General features: G+C 37.9%; 1 protein-coding gene across 3 annotated transcripts in view; it reads left to right on the forward strand.

Moving 5' to 3' along the window:
- Positions 1–23,679, forward strand: part of HERC2 (HECT and RLD domain containing E3 ubiquitin protein ligase 2) — a 295,601-nt gene that overhangs the window by 103,443 nt on the left and 168,479 nt on the right. For all 3 annotated transcript variants that reach the window (XM_029953017.1, XM_029953018.1, XM_029953019.1), the window contains exons 18-23: positions 3,450–3,678; positions 3,776–3,900; positions 7,189–7,367; positions 13,405–13,589; positions 14,782–14,937; positions 15,602–15,787. In XM_029953017.1, the coding sequence (XP_029808877.1) occupies positions 3,450–3,678; positions 3,776–3,900; positions 7,189–7,367; positions 13,405–13,589; positions 14,782–14,937; positions 15,602–15,787 (1,060 nt within the window). The remainder of the gene's footprint in view (positions 1–3,449; positions 3,679–3,775; positions 3,901–7,188; positions 7,368–13,404; positions 13,590–14,781; positions 14,938–15,601; positions 15,788–23,679) is intronic.

Below are 23,679 nucleotides of genomic sequence, written 5' to 3' on the forward strand. Positions count from 1 at the left end.
CTTAAAAAGAATCCACCTTGAGGATCTTTATTCATTACGTGAATTTAATTTTTTTATAGTTTTTGTGATTGCTAGTGTATTTGAATTTAGGTCTTCTGATGTGTTTATATAAGTTTATTCTTCATTTTATTATTTCTCTCTTTTTTTAAATGTTTGTTTATTTTTGGGAGAGACAGAGCATGAGCAGGGGAGGGGCAGAGAGAGAGGGAGACACAGAATCCAAAGCAGACTCCAGGCTCTGAGCTGCCAGCACAGAGCCCGATATGGGGCTTGAACTCACAAGCCACGAGATCATGACCTGAGCCGAAGTTGGACACTTGACTGACTGAGCTACCCAGGTGCCCTTATAAGTTCTCTTTTGGGCAGGTTTCCAAAACAGTTTTTTAAAAGTTTATTTATTTATTTTGAGAGCGAGAGCAAGTGGAGGAAGGGAAGAGAGAATCCCAAGCAGGCTTTTTGCTGTCAGTATGTAGCCCCATACAGGGCTTGAACCCACAAACTAAGCGATCATGACCTGAGCTGAAACCAAGAGTTGGATACTCAACTGACTGAGCCACCCAGGTGCTCCTCCAAAAACAGATTTTTCTTTTCTGATACCTTTAATTGTTCCTAAATTTTTAAATTTGATTTCGGACATAAATCATGTCACAAAAAAGTTAAATATTTGTCAATTCCACAAAATGTTAAGTAACCTGTCCTTTTCTTCCTAAAAAATATAGTGGTTATAAGATGCATTAAACCTAAACTCCTCTTTCCACCTTTGTGTTTTAGTTGTCAGATCGTCTATTATTACATTGGGTCCAATACACACTTTTTTGTGTGTGTGCCCCTAAAAGAAAAATGCTCCCAATTGCAATGTGTAAGATATTTTTCTATTTAAGACATGAAAAGAAATGCCTGTTAGGATTGGTGAAGTATAATAATTATTTTTCAATTTTCTTTGACTTGATTATTATAGGGGCACCTGCGTGGCTCAGTTGGTTGAGTATCCGACCTTGGCTCAGGTCATGACCTTAAAGTTCGTGGGTTCGAGCCCCATGTCGGGCTCTGTGCTTACTGCTAGCACGGAGCCTGGACCCTGCTTCAGATCCTGTGTCTCTTTTTAAAAAGAGACCATGCTTACTTTGATGTAGTTTTTTTTTTTTTTAAACCAATTTGTTGTGTCATTGTTGCTTACATCTTCTCCCTCCTGGGTACCTCTTTCTGTAAGTTTCTTCATTAGGGTCTGTGAGTTGTAAAGTCTGAAAACTGCTTGAATGCTTCCGAAGGTAATTTAACAGGGCTTAGCTTTTTAGATTACATGTTATTTTATCAACAGTTTGAAGATGTTCTGTCTCTAATCTTTATCAATGTTGGTGATGAAAATTGTCATATTAGTGTAATTGTTTCTTTGTAGCTAATGTGTCTTTCTTTTTGTAGCCTTTCAGATGTTTCTTTTGTAATTTTAATATATTATGTCTAGGTGAGGATTTATTTTTGTATATATAACTTGAATTTATGATTCTTATTACATACTTTTGTTAAGTTTTGAAAAATAGTCATTATTTACCATTGAAATTGCTCTCTTTTTTATCTACTTTTTAATATACTTCTCAGTGTATGTTGACCTTCTCCTATCTTCCTGAGAATCACAACTTCTTTGATATTTTAAAAATATTTTTATTTTTTATAATGTTCACTTTCTGTCTTTACAACCTGCCTTCTGTTTTTCATTCAGTGCTCTCTTTCAGTTCCCAAATCCTTTCTTTAGGTGAATATTCCATATTTTTGAATTGTACATTTTAAAAATAAATACTTGTATGATTACTGCATTACACGCATTAACTCATTAACTCAGTGTGCCACCCATCTGAGAGTCGGGTCCCCTGATGTGTATTGCACAGATGAGGATGCAGAGAGAGCTTCAGGACTGTGGCCCAGATCAAATACACCCTTGGCCTCAAAGTTGAGAGCTGGAACCTGGGCCCAGGCTTTTCATACTTCTGCTTTGAGGTTTTTATTCTTGGAGCTATTTTTTAAAAAAATTTATATTTGGGTCTTTTTCAAGGCTTTCATTTTGCTCAGTATATTCTTCTGGTTTCTGTTCCTTCCTTGATCTCTAAGAATGTTTTCCTTTTTTATGGATTTATTCCATTGTTTTTATTGCTGCCTAGAGTCGTGAGTTTTGCCTCTTACAAGAGCTTTGTCTTTGATTCTCCCTTGTGGTGACCTAGTATGGCTTGTCCTTTCTGACTGCAACATCACTTTCAGGGGAAGCTTTGCTAGTGGTGTCCTTTTGCCTTTGGCTATGGTGATGTCCCCAGAGGGTAGTTTTGTATTGTGTCTCTGAAGTGTCATGAGTTTCTCAGGCTCCAGATGAGTTTTGGTGTTTGGTTCTTGTCTTGTGATATATGTACCTAGATGGTTGGTGTAAATTTGATTTTACGTGTGTCAGGTCTCTTGATTTATTGTGGAGTCTCTTCCTACCCAAAGCCTTTATGGACAGTGTTGCCTTTAAGCCCTGGCTGACAATAGAGGGGTGATCTTCAGTGGCTTACAAACTTCTGCAGGAAGCTCAGGTTTAGTCAGCTGTCATGGGCAGTTGGGATTTTATGCCCTAGGGCCTTGATCTGTTCTTGGAGCCCAGAACCTCTTGGCTCCTGCTATGTGTATCTCTATGAGTTCTGGTTTGGCCCTTGAAGAACTTCCTTGTATACTCTTAGCCTGGATATATAGTCTTTTTTTAAAAACATTTTTAAAATGTTTTAATTTTTTTAATGCTTTTTATTTATTTTTGAGAGACAGCGTGAGCAGGGGAGGGTCAGAGAAAGAGGGAGATACAGAATCTGAAACAGGCTCCAGGCTCTGAGCTAGCTGTCAGCACAGAGCCCAACGCGGGGCTCGAACTCACGAACCGTGAGATCTGACCTGAGCCGAAGCCGGACGCTTAACCGACTGAGCCACCCAGGCGCCCCTAATTTTTGATGGGCAAAGAGAGAGGGGAACAGAGGATATAAAGCAGGTTCGGCATTGGCAGCAGTGAGCGCAATGTGGGCTCAAACTTGCAAGCTGCAATACTATGACCTGAGCTGAAGTCTGATGCTCAACCGAATGAGCCACCCAGGCGTCCCTATAATCTTTTAACAGCTTTTTGTTTGTATTATATTCACTATTTCTCTATTTGGTGCAGATGGTTGGGAGTGGGGTGGAGGTTGCTATTTCCACATGATTTAACCTCTCTGTTGATCTTGAGCTCTTCCATATTTGTATTTATAGTAGATTTAAAAAATTCCTCTTAAAAACCTTACCGTGGACTCTCAACTAGTATGAGTAAATTTTTTAGTAAAATTTAGAAGTTTTTCTTTTATTATTTGTGTAAAATTCAATTTGAGGTATTATGTAATCTTCAACAAGATTTGAAATACACTTGTTTTTAAGACTTATAAATTAAAATTGTTTTTTTCTTTCAGTTGCATGCTGCCATTAGTCACCAGGTTGACCCAGAATTCCTTGGTTTAGGTCTGGGCAGTGTCCTCCTCAACAGCCTGAAACAGACCGTGGTGGCCCTGGCCAGCAGTGCGGGTGTGCTGAGCACCGTGCAGGCAGCTGCCCAGGCTGTGCTGCAGAGTGGGTGGTCTGTGCTTCTGCCCACTGCTGAGGAAAGAGCCCGGGCGCTCTCTGCTCTCCTGCCCTGTGCAGGTGGGTTAGTGGATGGGGTGGAGTGGTGTGTGCACAAGAGAGTGCAAAGGGGCGGTGAAACTTACCTCACATTGTCAAAAACATTTTCCCTTTCTAGTTTCAGGCAGTGAAGTAAACATAAGTCCAGGTCGTCGATTCATGATTGATCTTCTGGTGGGCAGCTTGATGGCCGATGGAGGCTTAGAGTCAGCCTTAAATGCAGCCATTACTGCAGAAATCCAGGTATGGTTCTAGGGGTATGTATGTGAGCTGACAGATATGAGTTTTACTTGTCAGTGAGCTGTGATTGAAACACTGTAGTCAGGTGAAGAAATAACATTTTGCCAGAATTATTGAAAAACTGAAACATAAAATGGTTAGTAACATCCAAATTTTTCTGTAATTAAAGCTTTTTTATCTTACTAGTTTAACTTGAGATATTAAGTATGATAAAATATACCCACTTTTACCTACTTAAATGAATGTGACAGATACCCTAATCATATTATAAATCATTTCCATCACCCTAGAAAGTGCCATTGTGCCTCTTTGCACTCCAGGTTAGGCCTTCCCTCCTCCCTGATTAGTTTTGCCAGTTCTGAATGCCACATAAATGGAATCCTATAGTATGTACTATTTTATGCCTGCTTTATTTTACGTTGATAATTTTCAGACTCATCTCTTGTTTTTACCATTGAGTATTTCATTGTATGATTACAGCACTGTTTATCCACTTTCCTATTGATAGACATTTGATTATTTTTCATTCTACAAAACTGCTTTCATCATGCTGTGTACAAGTCTTTTAGTGAACATGTGTTTTCCTCTTGGGTAAATACTTGGAAGTAGAATTTGCTAGGTCTTTTAGTGACTTGTGTTTTTACAGTTTCCCAAAGTGGCTGTGGCATTTAATTTGAACCAGCCAATATGAGAGTTCTAGCTTTCTTGACCTCACTAACATGAGGCATGTCATTCTTCATAAAGGTAGCTATTCTGGGTGAGGGAAGTTTGGTTTTAATTTGCATTTGCATGTACTTATTGGTCCTTCATAGCTTCTTTTGTTGCTTTTATTGTTGCAGTAGTTTTTAATTTAAAAACTAGCACTGATCAAATCAGAGGAAGTAAATATATTAAAAATATCTTTGAAAACATAATTCAGTACTTTGATTAAATTGAAAACAAAATGGAAGAAATCATATATATAACATAAGGAGCAACTACAGTTCTTTGTATAGCTATTATTTTCCAGGTACTATGCTGTGTACTTTCATTTTCTCTTTTAACTTTGTCATCTGTGTTGAGTGGAAAAGTGGTTTAAAATTCTGTTTTATAGATGTGGACATAAGTACCACAAAAGTTTAATGATTTGCTAAGGTGTTGGGACTAGTGAGTGGTAGGTTTGCTGACTCCAAGCCTCTTCCTTTTCTTCCTCTCCCCCACACAGCTCTGTGTGACAGCTTACCTGATGGGAGCCCTGGTAGAGAACAGGCGGAGGCAGTCCACATATGGGCCAGCCATGACCCAAGCAGTATTTTTAGAACCTATTAATTTAGTTAGCAAATGCTTATTACTCACCTCCTGCTGGAGAGTGGGAGGGACTTTTAGGAAGGTGTTGGAGGGGAGGGTATTGCAGAGGTAGAAAGGACGTAGATTGTGATCTATATAATCATTAAGAAGCTTAAAAGGTAACTAAAAGGCTACTTATTTTAAAGTAACATTGTTATAAAGCTACAGAAAGACATAAAAGAAAAACCTCATATTAAAAATTGTTAATATGCCAATATTAATATTTTTGTTGTATTGTCTTTCAGACTTTTGAAGATGCAAATGTTTACTAATGATACTGATTATGGGGCTAGAATTAGTTTCAGTGAAACTTCAATTTGCATCTTTTTTACTTATCAGGTTGCATGTTTTCTATGTTGTATATTTCATTATGTCCATTTGTTCTGTTGCTTTGGGGAAGTCTGTCATGAGATAAGGAATTCCTTCATATTCCTTTTTATTTTTTTATAAATAATCTATTATTGACCATTTAGGTTTTAGATATTTTTACTAATTAATTATTAATTATATTCTTTTAAAAAATGCTTTTATATTTATTTTGTTATAAAGAGAGTGTGCATGAGTGGGGAAAGTTTCAGAGAGAGAGAGAGAAGAGAGAAAATCCCAAGCAGGCTCCATGCTGTTAGTGCAGAACCCAATGAAGAACTTGATTCCACGAACTGTGAGATCATGACCTGAAACAAAATCAGGAGTTGGATGCCTAACTGACTGAGCCACCCAGGCACCTCTCAGTATATTCTTAGGCATTATAAGTCATTGAATAAAGAGTATAAGAATGATTATTAGGAAAGAGTTCTAGAAATGGAATTGTGCTGGATTAAAAGGATGCACATTATCCATTTTCTGATTTATGTTGCCTTCTTAGCCTTAACAGTGGGTAGCCTGGTTCCAATATCACCACTGAGACTGAGTCTTCATCCCTGTACCCCTCAAGTACTGGGATGGATTGTTAGTGTTTAGACTGTTCTGGCTTTTGCTATTAGAAAGGAAATGACTTTTTTTTTTTTTTTGCTTTTTCACAGTAAATTTGGCTATTAGAACAACGCTTGGTATGTAGTAAGTCCTCAGGAGTATTGATTTTGTTTGACTGGCAGAGATACCTTCTATTTTTGCTTTTTGCCTTTTTTTAAAAAAAAATAATAGCTTTATTGAGATCTAATTCACATACTATAAAATTCACTCTCTTAAAGTGTATACTTCTCTGGTTTTTGTATATTCACAGAGTTGTGCAACCATCATCACCAGTAATTTCAGAACGTTTTCGTTATTCCAAAAAGAAACTCTGTCTTTTAATAGTCACACTCCCTATTCCCTACTTCTCTCAACTATTTATAACTGCTAATCTACTTTCTGTCTTCTAAAGAATTTCTAGCCCTGGACATTTCATATAAATGGGTTTATACAATATGTGACCTTTTGTGTCTGGCTTTTTACTTAGTTTTCCAAGTTTATTCATGTCATATTTCATTTTTAAAATTGCTAAATAATATTCCATTGTACAGCATAGCACATTTTGTTTATCCATTCATCAGCTGATGGACATTTATTCTGGACACATGTCTCTTATTGGATATACAGCTTGGGAATATATCCTCTCATTCCTGCATTCTTGCTTCATGTTTACAAAATAGATAGACTGTGTGTGTATGGGGCAGATCACCTTAGGTATTTCTTAGATCCAGCAGCAGGAGTAAAGATTTTAGGGACTTTACAGAAGGAACGTGGAGACTGTCAAGAATGTCAGCCTGGATAATGGATTTATAGGACAAATAGTCTGTTTAGAAACTGAGCACCTGAGCAGTGGAGTTTCCGACAAGTGGATGTGGGCTAGTGTCATCAGGTGGTTTGTGAGTTAAGTGCTCAGAGGCTGGGACGTCTAGGTTGTGAGATCAGGGTTCAGCTCAGGATATATTCACACTTGATACTATGATAACTGGTAACCAGTTTCTGTTTTATGAATTACAGGATATGGAAGCCAAAAAAGAAGCACAGAAGGAAAAAGAAATTGATGAACAGGAAGCCAGTGCCTCGACATTTCATAGAAGTAGGACTCCATTGGATAAAGATCTTATTAATACTGGGATCTATGAATCTTCTGGAAAACAATGTTTGCCTCTGGTTCAGCTCATACAACAGCTTCTTAGGTAAATAGTATTAGGTATATTTTAACAGGAGGATATTTGGTTTTCATAATAATTGGATTTCATAATGAGATCTCTTAACACTAGGGTCTGAAAAATGTGTTTTGGCTGTTGAGGAATAATCTGAAAATTATGTAGAATAGGTTTTGGGGTAAAGAGCAGACTCTTTTAAGTTTTTATTTTAATTCCAGTTAGTTAACATACAGTGTTATATTGGTTTTAAGTATACAATATAATAATTGAATAGTTTCATATATCACCCTGTCCTCATTTTCAGTGCACTCTTTAGTTTCCATCACCTAGTTAAGCCACCCCCTAACCTCTTCCCATCTGGTAACCATCAGTTTGTTCTCTGTAATTAAGAGTCTGTTTCCTTGTTTGTCTTTTTTCCCCCCGTTGCTTATTTGCTTTATTTCTTAAATTCCGTGTATGAGTGACATCATATGGTATTTGTCTTTCTCTGTTGACTTATTAGCATTATACTTTCTAGCTCTATCCATGTCATTGCAAATGACAAGATTTCATTTTTTATGGATGAATCATATTTCATTGTATATAACACCACATCTTCTTTTTCCTTTCATCTATTGAGGGACACTGGGGGAGCTTCCATATCTTGGCTAGTGTAAATAATGCTGCTATAAACATAGGGGTGCATGTGTCCCTTTGAATTAGTGTTTTTGTATTCTTTGGGTAAATACCCAGTAGGATGATTGTTGGGGGTCATAATGTAGTTGTATTTTTAACTTTTTGAGGAACCTCCACACTGTTTTAAGAGCAGACTCTTAAATACAGATGAGGGGAGAGGTTGGAGTGTGTGAGGTAGAACTGGAGATTCTAAAGGTTTGTAAGCAAGAAGAAATTGGAGTGTATGATAAATAGGAAACCATTCTTAGCCTCATTCATAAGTAGTAGATGCAAATGAAAATCATTGTGGTACGATTATTTTTTTTAATTGGTTGTATCATTGGCTCATTACATATATCATAGGTTTATATGTATTGCTTTCTAAGACAACTTTTATTTTTTTATTTTTAAAATGAATTAATATAATTTATTGTCAAGTTAGCCAACCTAAAGTATATACTGGGTACTCTTGGCTTTAGTAGTAGATTCCTATGATTCTTCTCTTACATACAGCGCCCAGTGTTCATCCCAACAAGTGCCCTCCTTATTGCTCATCACCCTTTTTGCCCTCTCTCCCACGCCTTCCCCCATCATCCCTCAGTTTGTTCTCTGTATTTAAGAGTCTTTTATGGTTTGCCTCCTCTGTTTGAAACAATGTTTTCCCCCTTCCCTTCCCTCATGGTCTTCTGCTCAGTTTCTCAAATTACACATATGAATGAAAGCATATGATATCTGTCTTTCTCTGACTTATTTCACTTAGCATAATGCTCTCCAGTTCCATCAACATTGTTGCATAATGGCAAGATTTCATTATTTCTCATTGCCAAGTAGTATTCCATTATATATATAAACCTCATCTTCTTTATTCTTTCATCTGTTGATGGACATTTAGGCTCTTTTCATAATTTGGCTATTGTTGATAGTGCTGCTATAAATGTTGGGGTACCTGTACCCTTATGAATCTGGACTCCGGTATCCACTAGGATAAATTACTGGGTGGTAGGGTAATTCTATTTTTAATTTTTTGAGGAACCTCCACACTATTTTCCAGAGCAGCTGCACCAGTTTGCATTCCCACCAACAGTGCAAGAGGGTTCCCATTTCTCCACATCCTCACCAACATCTGTTGTTTCCTGAGTGGTTAATTTTAGCCACTCTGACTGGTGTGAGGTGTATCTTGATGTGGTTTTGATTTGTATTTCCCTGATTATGAGCGATGTTGAGCATCTTTTCATGTGTCTGTTGGCCATCTGAATGCCTAAGACAACTTTTAAGTTGAATGCTGAAGTAAATAAAAGAATGGTGAGTGTTATTTCTGAAGGCCCTTTCGGGAGGAGAAAAGAATCAGTCAAGAGTCAGAATATAAGCCGGAACCTTGGGCTGAAGTGATCAGACACCGTTGCTGAAAAATGTCAGCCAACGTTTCAGTGTCATTCAAAAAGACCAAAAAAGCAAGGTGATTTCTGAAAGATATTTGTTAGAAATGGAAAAGGCATTTCTGTTTAACAAAACTCTTTTTTTTCTGTGTAAACTTCTTCCTGGTTTCATTTTCTACATGTAGAGAAAGTATTCTGGAGTGTTGGCTTAGGTAGCTAAGTTCAGAGAGCAGGGGGCTCTGCATGCATGTCCTGAAGAGTGATGGGTGGTATGCTGCTGGTATGGGGGCAGTCTGCCATCCATACCTGAAGCACCAGAATTTCTGGACACATCATGAACTTTTAAAACAATTTTTAAAGTATTTATTCATTTTTTGAGAGACAGAGAGAGACAGTACGAGCACGAGAAGGACAGAATAAGAGGGAGACACAGAATCCAAAGCAGGCTCCAGGCTCTGAGCTGTCAGCAAACAGCCCGACATGGGGCTCGAACTCATGAACATTGAGATCATGACCTGAGCTGAAGTCAGACGCTTAACCGACTGAGCCACCCAGGTGCCTCTACGTTGTGAACTTTTAAGAGGAAGTTTTAGGGGCGCCTGGGTGGCTCAGTCGGTTAAGCCTCCGACTTCGGCTCAGGTCAGATCTCACGTTTGTGGGTTCGAGCCCCACGTCGGGCTCTGTGCTGACAGCTAGCTCAGAGCCTGGAGCTGCTTCTGGTTCTGTGTCTCCTTCTCTCTCTGCCCCTCCCCCTTTCATGCTTTGTCTCTCTCTGTATCAAAAATAAATAAAACATTAAAAAAAAAAGAGGAAGTTTTAGAACTGGTTCTTTAAATAGTTATCGTAAATGCTAACTACAAAAATGTTTTCCTATTTTTTTTTTTGTTTTTGTTTAATCTGATGATTGTTCCTTTTGATCTCATACATTCTGGTCTTCAGTGCAGCAGATTGAAAGTGATTTAACTCAGTGTAGTTGGTGGTGGTGGAAAGATCCTGGGATTTATTCCTAGAAGATTTCACTTGTGACTGCTTGGATAAAATTGGCAAGTGAAACTCTCCCCAGTGTGATAACTGGCAGAGTAATAACAAGGGCAGTGTTTACAGAGTTAATTAAGGATCAAATGAGCAAATGGATGTTGAGTACATTGTAATTAAAAGATGAAGTTCTATGCAGAAGTTTTAAAACATAAAGCTTGCATTTCCTGAAGCAGTATTGAGTTCTTGAATGCCCTACCCTTTGCTGTGGAGACTGTCTCTGGCCAAGAGTGAGTGCTGTATTCTCTGACGTGGTCCCATGGTAGGTTGCCCAGCCTATTTATTCCCTTGGTGTGGAGAGACTTGTTTTACTCATCAATGCCTGTTGCTGTACAATCTGGCTGTCACTTGCCATGTTTGACTGATTAGCACTTGAAATGTGTCCAGTGTAGCCGAGACACTTAAGTTTGATTTTTTATTAAAATTAAGTTATTTTAATTGAATTATTAATTATTTATCAAAATTCAAATTCAAAACCTTAGACTTGATTCAGTTAGAAAAATTTTAAATGTGTTTTAGAGTTTAAGTTTTATGTTGAAATAATTTCAATGTATTGGGACACTTCATTAATACTGGTTTTGCATTTCTTTTTATCTTTATTAAAATAACTGGGAGAACACTAAAACATTTTTTTAAGTTTATTTATTTATTTTGAGAAAATGAGAAAGAGTACAATCAAGGAAGGGACAGAGAGAGAGAGGGAGAGAGGGAATACCAAGCAGACTCCTCACTGTCAGTGCAGAGCCCGATGTGGGACTCAGTCTCACAAACTGTGAGATCATGACCTGAGTTGAAATCAAGAGTTGGAGGCTTAACTGACTGAGTCACACAGGTGCCCCAGTGATTGGCAGGACATTTTAAATGACATCTGTGGCTCCCTGGCATTCTGTTACTATTGGATAGCACTTTCTAGACCATCTCATAGGTTGTCTTCTGAACCTTTGGCACACAGGGAGGAACTGTCTCCATAGCAGTTTTATAATAATGGTATACCTGTTTAAGAAACACAGAAACTGAAGCCTGGAAGTAAACAACACTTTACAGAAGTTTTAGAATATAGAGAAAGGAAAATGCATCAACACCTTTCTCACTGACAGAGTGCCTACAATCCAAACTCTTTTCATAAGTATAGAAAATGTGCTTCTCCTCATGTAGAGGCAGACTTTGACATTTAATTTTCTTACCTTAGGTGTGACCGAAGGTAGCTCAGTGTGTTGACTTAGCTGATGAGGCAGTTGTTGAAAAATAGTCTAAAGATGGAAGAGATTTTAGAGATGTTTTGTATACGTTATTTCTTGGAAAACAGGTTGAAGAAATTGCAGTTTGCCATGAATAAACTGTGAAACAGATTTCAGAGTAATTCTTTAGTCTTATATTGGCAAGGAGCCACAGAAAAACATTTATATTTGAAAATCAAGAGGTATGAAGAGTTTTTAATTAGTGAACTCTACCAGAATTATACATTTTGATTATGGTTCAGAATTTTTTATTAAGGAAATAAGTTAAAAATTTTATTTAGTGTCCTTTGCTCCTTCTTGTATAGCATAAAACCCATTTTTTTTCTACTGTCAAGGCAGGGTATCAGGTAGTAGAATAGAAAGGTGAGGTTGACAAGAGGCCAGACGTAGTGAGCACCCACCTTCATTTTGTGTGGATGGAGTAGCCCAGTGCGCTAGCCAAGGGCTTCTTGCTGTTCTTTCTTAGCAACTTTTGAATGTGTGTTGGACTTGTGTTGGGACTCCTCAAATGTTTCCTGCTCCTCTCCTTCCTTACAGTGCTGTTCAGGAATGAATCATGGCAAGTACATTTGATAGAGATTTTCCACAAACTTGCTGTCATGCTGGAAATCAAAGAAGTAAAGCGGAATGTCTGTGTCCTTGTGTTATGCACAGTTCCCAGACTCACCTCAGTGGCAATGCCACGTGTTGGCCAACTGGCCCTCACCCTTCTGGCTGAGATGGAGCTACTTTGACAGCAGCCCAGAGCGAGGCTCTGTTTTAGCTCTTTTCCTCCTCGAATTGACTTCTTCCTTCTGTTCTTACTATCGGGGATGAGACCTTGTTTGACTGGTGGTGGGACTGTCCCTGGGTGGCAAGGTCTCATCTGGTGTTCCATGTCTTCTCTAATCTACGTTCACACTCATACCAAACTTACCTTCCTCAAACATAAACAGGACATACTCTCCTTTTGAAGCTTCCAGTGGCTGGTTCAGCATTGCAGAATTTAGTCCCAGTAGCCTGGCACTCTATCACCTACAGTGCCCATTCCCCTTCCTACTCTTATCTTGATTTAACTGCCTGCTCTTTTTCCTTTGCAAGCTGCTTGTGGAGCCATAACATTTTACTACTGTTCTAATTTTACTTTTGGGACCCACATTTTTCTTCCTTTTTCGTTTTGATGGTTCATGGCTCAAGTTATATCCCACAGTTGGAATTGGAGTCTCTGCTCATGTCTTTGCTGCTGTATTCTTTGAGCACTTGTTTCTCTGACGCAGTCTGTTTGTACCCGCTTTGGTCTTCCTTTTGGTACTCTCTGAGCCCTGTGTCGCCCCCTGCATTGCCCCTCTGGGTACTTACTTGAGTAGGTCTCAAGGTAGATTTGTGAGGCAGATGCAGAAAGGCAAGTGGATTTGTCTTTAAGAATAGTGTCACATCTACCTTTGAAATGCAGCTTTGGACAAAAATAACGACCCAGTTGTTTTTTTCCCCCAGGTCTGTTTTATATCATTTTGAACCATTCCACACAGCCTTTTGGGGCACATTTGTAAAGCAAAGGCATCATTGTATCTTTTATAACTTGTATACTTCTTTCTCAGTTTTGACTGAGGTTGTGTTTACTGCAGACATACCTGACTCATTCAGGGAAGGAAGCCCACTGCAGGTCACCTGGGTGCATGATCTCTATTTCTGATTTTAGTTTTTGTTGTGCTTTCTTAATACCTGTTTCTTTTTTTAAAATAGACGTAGCTTGTTAAACTTTTTAATCTTCTTTTCTCTGCATAGAAACATTGCTTCTCAGACAGTAGCCAGATTGAAAGATGTTGCCCGTCGGATTTCATCATGTCTAGACTTTGAGCAACATAGCCATGAAAGAACTGCCTCATTGGATTTGTTGCTGCGCTTTCAGCGCCTACTTATCAGTAAACTTTATCCAGGAGAAAGTATTGGTCAGACCTCAGATATATCTAGTAAGTTGCTTAAAATTAAAATGTCGGATGTGTATTTTGGGCTTTTTAAGTTAGGCTTTTGACATACCTATTTTGCATTCCTGGGTGTGTAGTTCTTATATTATTAAATGTACCCATTTGGGGGGGGACTTCATTTTGTATCCATTTATTTTTGACAAATATTAGACTTAATATTTTTTATTTCCTTGTCTTAATATTTAAGGTCTTTGGACATCAAAATTAATTTCCTTTATGTTCAAGTTAGTCTTACAGACAATTCATCAGATTTATTCTACATGTCTGTTATGGAGTGTTGGATACTATCATAATGTGGGAACAAAGTAGTGACATAGTATTTGTTTATCACCCTGGAAGACCACGTGGGGTGTAATGCAAGGAATGAATCATCATTAGAAGAAGGCTGGGTCTCAGTTATAGCACTGGTTTATTAGCAGCTGGACATGGGACTAAGTCTGAGACTTACCTGGGGCTGTAAGTTACTTACCTGCGGAACTGGGATAATATCCGAGAGGACCTATGAGGATTAAAATAGGATGATATTTAAACACTTAATTCTGTGCATGACGTAGATTAGAGTACTTTCCACAAGCTCTATGGGTGGCTTTCTCTGTCAAGGATGGAAACATCTGCTGCTCTTGTTAATATTTTTATGGATAGTATATTCTAAAATATCTTAGTTGCTGAAAAAGTTCGGCATTTGTAGATGATAGAAAATTTCAAGTTGAAATAGGTGAACTTATAGTCTGAAAGAGATATCTCAAAGACAAAAAGTCACAAGGAGTGAAAAGCTAGTAAGCCATGTAGGAAGAAAAGTTAAAGATTTCATAAGATTGAAAAAAATGCCTGACTGTTCATTGGGAGTAATTTGCAAGTGTTAAGACTTGAAAATTGATAACACTTGTGTGTATTAGATCTAAAGTTTTAAAACTGTAAATTAAGACTTTAGTATTTATATTAAATAAATGTTCTAGGTATTATGTAGTGTAGTGTATAAAAATTGATATAACCAAATTCACTATTTCTCAAATTCTGTGATATAAAAAGAGCCAGGGACTATGGGTTAATTTTCTCCTTTGAGAAAATTGTTATATGTAAAAGATGTATAGATAAGGGTGGAATAGTGAATCAATCTGATTTATTTACAAAGTAAATTTTAATGGTAAAAATGAAATTTTCTGAATCTTTCTTCAAGGTCCTGAGCTAATGGGTGTTGGTTCCTTGCTAAAGAAGTACACAGCCCTTTTGTGCACACATATTGGAGATATACTGCCTGTGGCAGCCAGCATTGCTTCCACCAGCTGGCGGCACTTTGCAGAGGTGGCCTGCATAGTGGAAGGGGACTTCACTGGTACCTTTTTTATAACCTACCTTCAGACATTTATTTATTTTCAGATTGATGAGACGTAAAATTTATCATTTCCTGATAAACCTGCATGCCTTTGCAGGTTTTGCACGACATTTTCTAGTCGTGTTGGCTTTTCTCCTTTTCTTTTTTTTACTTGCTGACAATTCTATTGGTGTAGGAGTTGTGTCACTATAAATGTAATCACTGATTTAGAGTCATAGAAAATAATTTTAACATTTCAATAATGAGGTCATTGGGAATTGCTAATTTTATTTCAGCAGCATAACAATTAATTGCACCTTTCAGGGCCTTAATAAATTCCAGTATTGCTTAATATGTTTTCAGGTTAATTCTGTGACAGTAGAGCATTTTTATTAAGTAGTTTTTACCAATAGCAACAGTTCTAAGCACTTAGTTTTCTGAATAAAAGACTAGTTAATACTTCTGTATTGAAACAGTGTTTTTGAAAAGTATTCTTGTAACTCAGAGGGTTCTGTTTGATACCTTTGTCTCTTTCAAAGTGAAAGATAAAATAATCCTGGAGAAATATGCTTTCCTCATTTTCTGACTTATCAGAGTTTGAACATAGAGCAAGCTTAGATAGTAGTTTTATAGGATATATGCTTATATCTAAATCTTAATGCTTTTTTTTTCTTTTAAAATTTAGGTGTTCTCCTTCCAGAACTTGTAGTTTCTATAGTGCTTCTGCTCAGTAAAAATGCTGGTCTCATGCAGGAGGCTGGAGCTGTCCCTCTGTTGGGTGGCCTGTTAGAACATCTGGATCGGTTCAACCACCTGGCACCGGGAAAGGAAAGGGACGACCATGAGGAGTTAGCTTGGCCTGGCATCATGGGTATGGCATCTTAACTTCTGGAACTTCCACTGAGAAGTGATCCTGATCTAACCTATTCTTACCTTTTTATTTGAAAGTATACTTCACAAAGAGAAATCAATTATTTACCATTTTCAGTGATGGTAGTATAAGTGGAAAATGAAGATAATCCAAATCACAAGAGATTTAGATTATATGTAAGAAATTATTTTTCTGTTTATTGCTGGTACTTTCTGAATTGGACTATTTTAGAAAGTTCTGGAGAACCTTCTCTTGGGTGATGTCTCCAGAAGTTACTGTTATAATGCCCCTCTTCATCTCTTGTTACAGTCTGTATTTTAAAGTCTAGATTGTCTGATATTAAGTATGGCTGCTCTGGCTTTCTTTTGTTGACCATTAGCACGATAGATGGTCCTCCATCCTCTTACTCTCAATCTGAATGTGTCTTTAGGTCTAAAATGGGTCTCTTGTAAACAGCATGTAGATGGATCTTGTTTTCTTATCCATTCTGTTACCCTGTGTCTTTTGACTGAAGCATTTAGTCTGCTAATGTTTAGAGGGAGTCCTGAAAGATACGAATTTATTTCCATTATGTTTCTTGTAGAGTTGGATTGTCTGGTGGTGTTCTTAGATCCTTTCTAGTCTTTGTTGCTTTTGGTCTTTGATTAATTGATTGATTGTCTGTGTTTTCTCTCTTCAGAGAGTCCCCCTTAAAATTTCTTGCAAGGCTGGTTTAGTGGTCATGAGCTTTTTTAATTTTTGTTTGGGAAATTTTTAATCTCTCTTTCTATTTTGAAAGACAGCCTTGCTGGATAAAGAATTCTTGGCTCTATATTTTTCCACTTCGGCACATTGAATATATCCTGCCACTCCTTTCTGACCTGCCACGTTTCTGTGGATAGGTCTTCTGCCAACTTCATCTGTCTTCCCTTGTAGGTTAAAGACTTTTTTCCCCATGCTGCTTTCATGATTCTTTCCTTGCGTGAGTATTTTGTGAATTTGACTATGATATGCCTTGTTGATGGGCTGTTTTTGTTGAATATAAGGGGAATCCTCTGTGCTTCCTGGATTTTGATGTCTGTGTCTTTCCCCAGGTTAGGAAAGTTTTCTGCTATGATTTGCTGACATAACCTTTCTGCCACTTTTTCCTCTCTCTTCATCTTCTGGGACCCCTATGATTCTCATGTTCTTACTTTTTAATGAGTCACTGATTTTTCTAATTCTTAAATCACGCTCTTTTGCCTTAGTCTCCCTCTTTTTTTCTGTTTCATTTTTCTCCATAAGTTTGTCCTTTATATTGCTGATTCGCTGCTCTGCATCATCCAGCCTTGTTTTCGTGGCATCCATTTCAGATTGCACCTCAGTTAAAGCATTTTTTATTTCATCCTGGCTAGCTTTTACTTTTGTCTCCACAGAAAGGGATTCTGATCAGTTTTTTACCCCAGCTAGTATTCTTACTACTGTGATTCTAAATTCTGGTTCAGACAGCTTGCTTGTATCTGTGTTGGTTAAGTCCCTGGCTTTTGTTTCTTCTTGCCCTTGATTTTGGTGTGAATTCCTTTGTTTTATCATTTTGAAGGAAGAAAAGGAATTAATGAGGTAAAAAAAATTAAAATTAAAAAATTAAAACACACACACACATACACACACACACAAACAAACAAATCAATTAATCATGCTAGATCCTAGGTCTATTTTGGTCTGGGTGTTGAAAGGAGGTTGATAGATTAGATAAAAAAGGGGGAAAGAAAAAAAAGGAAAATATTTGGTAATTTGAAAAAATGAATACAGTGAAAAAAGAATAAAATGAAATGATGGAAGTAATACAGAATTGAAAAATTTACAAAAGAATCAAAAGTATGGTAGAAAAAGTTAAAAAATATTTTTAATAAAAATTGAAAATAAAAATAAATTTTTTCTCTTTATTCAAGAAAAAGAAAAAAAAACAAAAAAAAAAGAAAATTGAATAGATGGGCGAGGGAACAGAGTGAAATATGATTGATATTACAGCATTTCCCCCTAGAAGTCAAACTATGAAGCCCTTTATAGTCTGTAAACTAAGCAGGTGGAGAGACTTGTGGTATTCCTGAAAAGTGAGGTTGGCCCATTTGGGCAGGGCTTAGTGTAACAGTTCTATTCTCTACAATATGGCGCTGCTTAGCTTACTGGGTTGGATTGTTGTGGCACTTGTAGGCAAGTATGAGCATGTGCAGGTTGGGTGAAAATGGCGTCACCCAGCTGCCCAGTCTCTAGTATCAGAACTCTGTTCTTCCCAACCAGCAATTGGGCACCCGTTCTTTGTCTTCAGCTTCTGTCTTTCCCCACTTTTACACTGTCTGTGACCATGCTGGCAGGTTGCCAGGCAGCTCCTCCATCCTGAGTTTTATCTCAGATGTGGCTGCTTTTCCCTACCCCTTACTTCTGAGGGACTGTGGCTTTGATTCATTCTGACCCTCTGTGGGAGGATCTCACTGAGCAATGGCTGGATGCCTGCCACACCCAGAAACTTTCGTGGACCATGCTGCTGCCAATGCCCAGAGAGTGTGGCTGGGTGCCAGCCTGCTCCAGAAAAAGTTCAGGTGATTGTGTAGCAGCAGTGTTTCAGTGATTATGGAAAATCACAACACACATCGGGCACCAGGCTTCATTCTTAACGACTTTGTTTCAGAACCAGCTAATGTGATCATTGGGCCCTCTGCCTGTGGGGGGGCCTGTACCCTCTCTATCCAGTGTCCTCCCGGCAGGGGAACCACCTCTTCCTGTGTGGCCCAAGGACCTCCAGACTTCATTCTGCTTCTGGGGATTTGTCCTTCCCACCAGAGCACTGCCAGATATTGAGCTGCAGAGTTTCAGACTGTGCTCCCTTATAGAGTCTTAATGGAATTTAAACTTTCTCCTTTCTCCCTTTTTAGTTCAGTCCCTGCACTGTTTCTACTTTTCCACTTTCTCTTTCGCTGCATTGGTGGGGGGATGCTTTTCCCATACTCTACCTCCATCTCCATCCTCTCTTTGCCAGCAAAAACAGCTCCCTGCCCTCCGTGGTTTCTCTCTCCCCCAGTTCAGCTCTCTGTGCCATGTACCTGCTGATTTCTGTGGTTCAGGTTGTGCAGATTGTTGTGTTAATCCCAAATCAGTTTTCTAGGTGTGCAGGATAGTTTAGTGTTGATCTGGCTGTATTTCATGGACATAAGACAAAAAAAGCCTTCAGTGCTCTTCCATCATCTTGGCTCTTCTCCAAAATTTGATTTAAAAATTAGGTACCATAGAGATTAACACTAATAACTAATGATAAAATAAGACACATGTAACAATATATGGTAATAAAAATTCTGTGAGTGTGGTCTCTCTCACAACATCTTATTGTCCAGAAGGTACTATTGAGGTGATTAGATATAGTTTAGCTTTGGAGGTTGATATCCATATGGGATGACTTTCTAAGCTTATTATTTTTTTCAGTTAAGTATCAGGAAAGTTTAATGTTTGCCAACATTTACCAACGTTTAAGATGCAAACTACTGGCGGGAGGCTAGTGAAAGGGCGGCCGGGAAGCAAGGGGTGGGCCACAATGATCCCAAGCATGCGCACAAGGGAAGGGTGGGGGGGTGGTGAGAAGCAGAGCAGCTGGTCGTAAGGGGCCTCCACCCTCGGCCGCAGGGGCGCACGCACGCGCAGAGGGTCGACGGGCAAGGAGAGCTGCGGCCTGGGGTCCAGGCTCCCCGCGGCCCAGCTGCCTCGCGCGCACGCGCACACGAGAGCCGATGCGCCCGGCTGTCTCCTCTGCCCCTCCCGGCCGGCGCCCCCACGCCAGCTGAGGTTCCCTTCGCTGCCCCGGCTCGCCGTCCTTGGGAGCTGGTGCGGCCAGAACCAATTCCCCCAGCCGGCGCGCTCACCTGAAGAGCCGCCTTCAAGCACTGCACTTCCTAAACTCATTTCTATCTGATGTTACTAAGATGTGGAATTCCCATATTTAGCTGAGCACTTCCCTGTATGTACTGTCAGTAATGCTTACCAAATTGCAATGGAGCTTATCTTCTCAAAATTTCAGCTTTGACATTTTTGATATGTGTATGGTTCTCACTTATTGGACTCATAGAATTAAATTGAAATCGTGGTTCATTTTTTATTTTATAGGAAAGCTCAAGCAAAATGGGCTTTTTCTTCTTCCATTGTAGATTGTTCTATTATAATATAGGAGTTTCAAATAAGAAGCAACAACTGTTCTGAAGAAAATAACATTAGGATATGGAGCATAGTTTTTAATTTTTTATGTCACTAGTATTTTTTAGCACAATTCATTTACGTGTATGAAGTTAAATGTTATTTTTGTCTCTATAGTCTGTATGGGTGAGGGTATTTAATCTGATTAAGCAGTTCAACCATACTCATTTAAAAATATTTTTAAATTATGAAACATAACACATACTCAAAAGTATGGACAACAGTTCTGTGATTGATCACAGAGAAAATCATTTTTCGTGCCTGGCTGGTTCAGTCGGTTAAGTGTCCTACTTCAACTAAAGTCATGGTCTTGGGGTTTGTGGGTTCAAGCCCCACATCAGGGTTTGTGCTGATAGCTCAAAGCTGGGACCTTGCTTCAGATTCTTTGTCTTCCTCTCTCTCTGCACCTCCACTGCTCTATCTCTTTTTCTGTCTCTCAAAAATATATAAACATTAAAAAATTAAAATCATCTAACATCCATCCAGATTAAGAAATGGAATTGTGGCAGGAACATCGCAAATGCTGCTGCTTGTCTCCTGAAAGATTCCTGTCTCTGGTCTTGTGTGGTTGCTGCTCTTCTACTTCTCTGTATCATTTTATCAGACAGCCATGTGCCCCTTAATAGTTTGTTTAAACATTCTTATGTCTGTTTCTTTTTTCTTTTCTTAAATTTTTAACAAAATTATTTTGAGAGAGAGTGAGGGAGGGGTGGATAGAGATGGAGACGGAGAATCCCAAGTGGGCTCTGTCAGCACAGAGCCCGGTGAGGGGCTCGACCTCACAAGTTATGAGGTCATGACCTGAGTCAAAACCAAGAGTTGTGTGCTTAACTGACTCTGCCACCTAGGCTCCCCTCTTCTGTCTGTTTCTTGGTGGAATTAATTATGTCTATTTCTTGTTGGTTTATAGGGTATACTTTAGTACAGAATGTTGGGTTTCCCAAGTGATTGTGCTGATTTTCATCTCCATAAAGTATGAGAGTTCTCACCATTCCATTCCTGTGCCAAGAGCTCTTGTGTCATTTTTTCCTCTAAGCATTTTGTCCTTAGGGTCATACCAGCATTCTTAGGTGAAAGGACTGTCCTTAGTCACTCTTTGGGAGTACCATTTTTGTCTAGACCAGTTGATTATCTCTGCCTGAGTCTATTTCTGATGTTGCAGTTTCCCTTTCTGACTTCTGCATTTGATATCACCTTCTGGTGCATTGTTGAATACAAATGGTGATAGTGGGCAGCCTTGTCTTGTTTAGGAGCAAAAGAAAAGCTTCCCAAATTTCACACATGAAATTTGAAGTTTGTTATGGGATTTCTTTGTAGAAATCTTTAAATATTAAGTAAATTTCTTTCTTTTCTGCTTTGCAGTAAAATTTTAATTAATCTCAATGATCATATAATTTTTCTTTTTTCTATTAATGTATGAATTATTGATTTTGAAAAGTTAAATCAGCCTTCCATATCTGGAGTAAAACTATCTTGATTGTATTATATTGGTCATATTAATATATATTGCTGGTCTTTATGTATTTTGTTTTTTTCCAACAGTTTTGCATCTGTGTTTGTGAAATGTAGTTTTCTTTTAATGCCCTATAAATTGCTAATAATCACCCCTCCTCCACTAACAAAGAGGTTGTAATTTAGGAACATTGCAGCTTTGCATGCAATCCATGTTAATTTCTTTTTACAATCTGTCAACTGAGAATGTTAGCTAGTTGGGAGAAACTATCTGATAGTACAAAAACAACAGACGTTCAAAGTTTTAGTAAGACAGGATGTACTAGTCTCATAGAATTACTTAAAAAATATTCTTTCCTTTTCTTTTTAATTTTTTTCCCAGAAAGGTATGTATACAACTGGTAGAATTTGCCAGATAATCATGTTGATCTGTAGTGTTGTGAACAATTTTTTTTGTCATTTTAACCATATTTAAGTTTTCCATTCTGTGGCATTAAGTAAATTCACATTATTGTGCAGCTATCACCACCATCCAGTTTCAAAACCTTTCATCTCTCCTGAATTGAAATTCTGTCCATTAAACATTAACTCTCCATTCTCCACTGTCCCTCATCCCTTGACAACCACCATTCAACTTTCTGTTTCTATGAATTTGACTATTCTAGGTAGGTCATGTAAATGGAATTATACAATATTTGTTCTTTGGTAATTGTCTTATTTAGCATGCCTTCAGGGTTCATCCATTGTTGTAGCATGTGTCAGAATTTTCTTCCTTTTTAAGGCTGAGTAATGTTTTATAAGATTGCAAACAAAATGGCTTATCCAGTCATTTCTTGATGGATACTTGGGTTGTTTCCACCTTTTGGCTGATGTGACTAATGTTGCCATGAAGATGGGTGTGCAAATGTCTGTTTGAAGCCCTGCTTTCACTTCCCTTGGGTATAGGCTAAAAGTGGCATTGCTGAGTCATATGGTAAATCTGTTTAACTTCACACCATAATGTTTTCCATAATGGGCATTCCATTTTACATCCATCCCCATAGGCAGTGTAAAAGGAAGGGCTCTAATTTTTTCACATCCTTGCCAATACTTGCTTTTTTTCTGTTTTATTGATAATAGCCATCCTGATGGGACGGAGTGGTGTTATAATGTAGTTTTGATTTGGTTTTCCTTAATGGTTAGTGATAATGTACGTCTGTTCTTATACTTATTGGCCACTTGCATATCTTTGGAGAAATGTCTATTCAAGTATTTTTCCTATTTTTGAATCAGGTTTTGTTATTGTTGAATTGTAGGAATTTCTTATATATTCTGGATATATATGATTTAATTATGTTTTCTCCTTTCTCCTTATGTGTGGATTGCCTTTTCATTTTAATGCTAATAGTGTCCAGCGATGTTTAATTTTGATTAAGTCCAGTTTACCTAGTTTTTCTTTTGTTGCCTGTGCTTTTGGTGTCTTGTTCAATAAATTATGGCCAATCATATGCCATGAAAGTTTCGTCTTGTTCTTTTCTAAGTACTCTTTTCTAAGAGTTTGATATTTTATAGTTTTAGCTCTTTATGTTTGATCTGTTTTGAGTTAATTTTGGTATATGGTATAAGGTAAGGGTCCAACTTGATTTGTTTGCAATTGGATATTCAGTTTTCCTAGCACCATTTGTGGAAAAGATTGTCCTTTCCTCATTGAATGGTTGTGGCATTCGTGTCCCAAATCATTTGACTGTAAATATTTGTTTCTGTAAAGAAATTGTTGTATTTGTAAAGATTTGTTTCTGAGCTCTGTATTCTATTCCGTTGATCCAAGTGTCTGTTTTTATGCTGGTGCCACACTGGTCTTTATTATTTCTTTTCTTCTTTCTTAGGGGTTAATCTGATATTTTTCTAGCTTTTAGAGAAGTGATGTTTTGTTTGTTATGAAAACACAGATAAAAGTAGGGAGAATAGGATAATGAACCTAGATTTACAAGTATTCACATTTCAGCTTCTTTTGCACTTAACTTAGTGTTGAATGAAGGATTGAATCACTTTAAAGCAGATCTCTTTAAAACATTTTGACACACATTACCTGTTGATGATTAGAACTTTTTTTGGTAATAAAACCTTAACATCATTATTCTAAGATTAACATTGATTCCTTAATGTAAAACATAGTCTATGTTCAATTTTCCTGAATTATCTAAAAATGTCTTTTTATTAGTGGTTATTTTGAATCAGCGTTTAAGCACATTTTACATGTTATA

Source organism: Suricata suricatta, chromosome 9 (genome assembly GCF_006229205.1).
Source record: "Suricata suricatta isolate VVHF042 chromosome 9, meerkat_22Aug2017_6uvM2_HiC, whole genome shotgun sequence".
NCBI classification, from domain to species: domain Eukaryota; kingdom Metazoa; phylum Chordata; class Mammalia; order Carnivora; family Herpestidae; genus Suricata; species Suricata suricatta.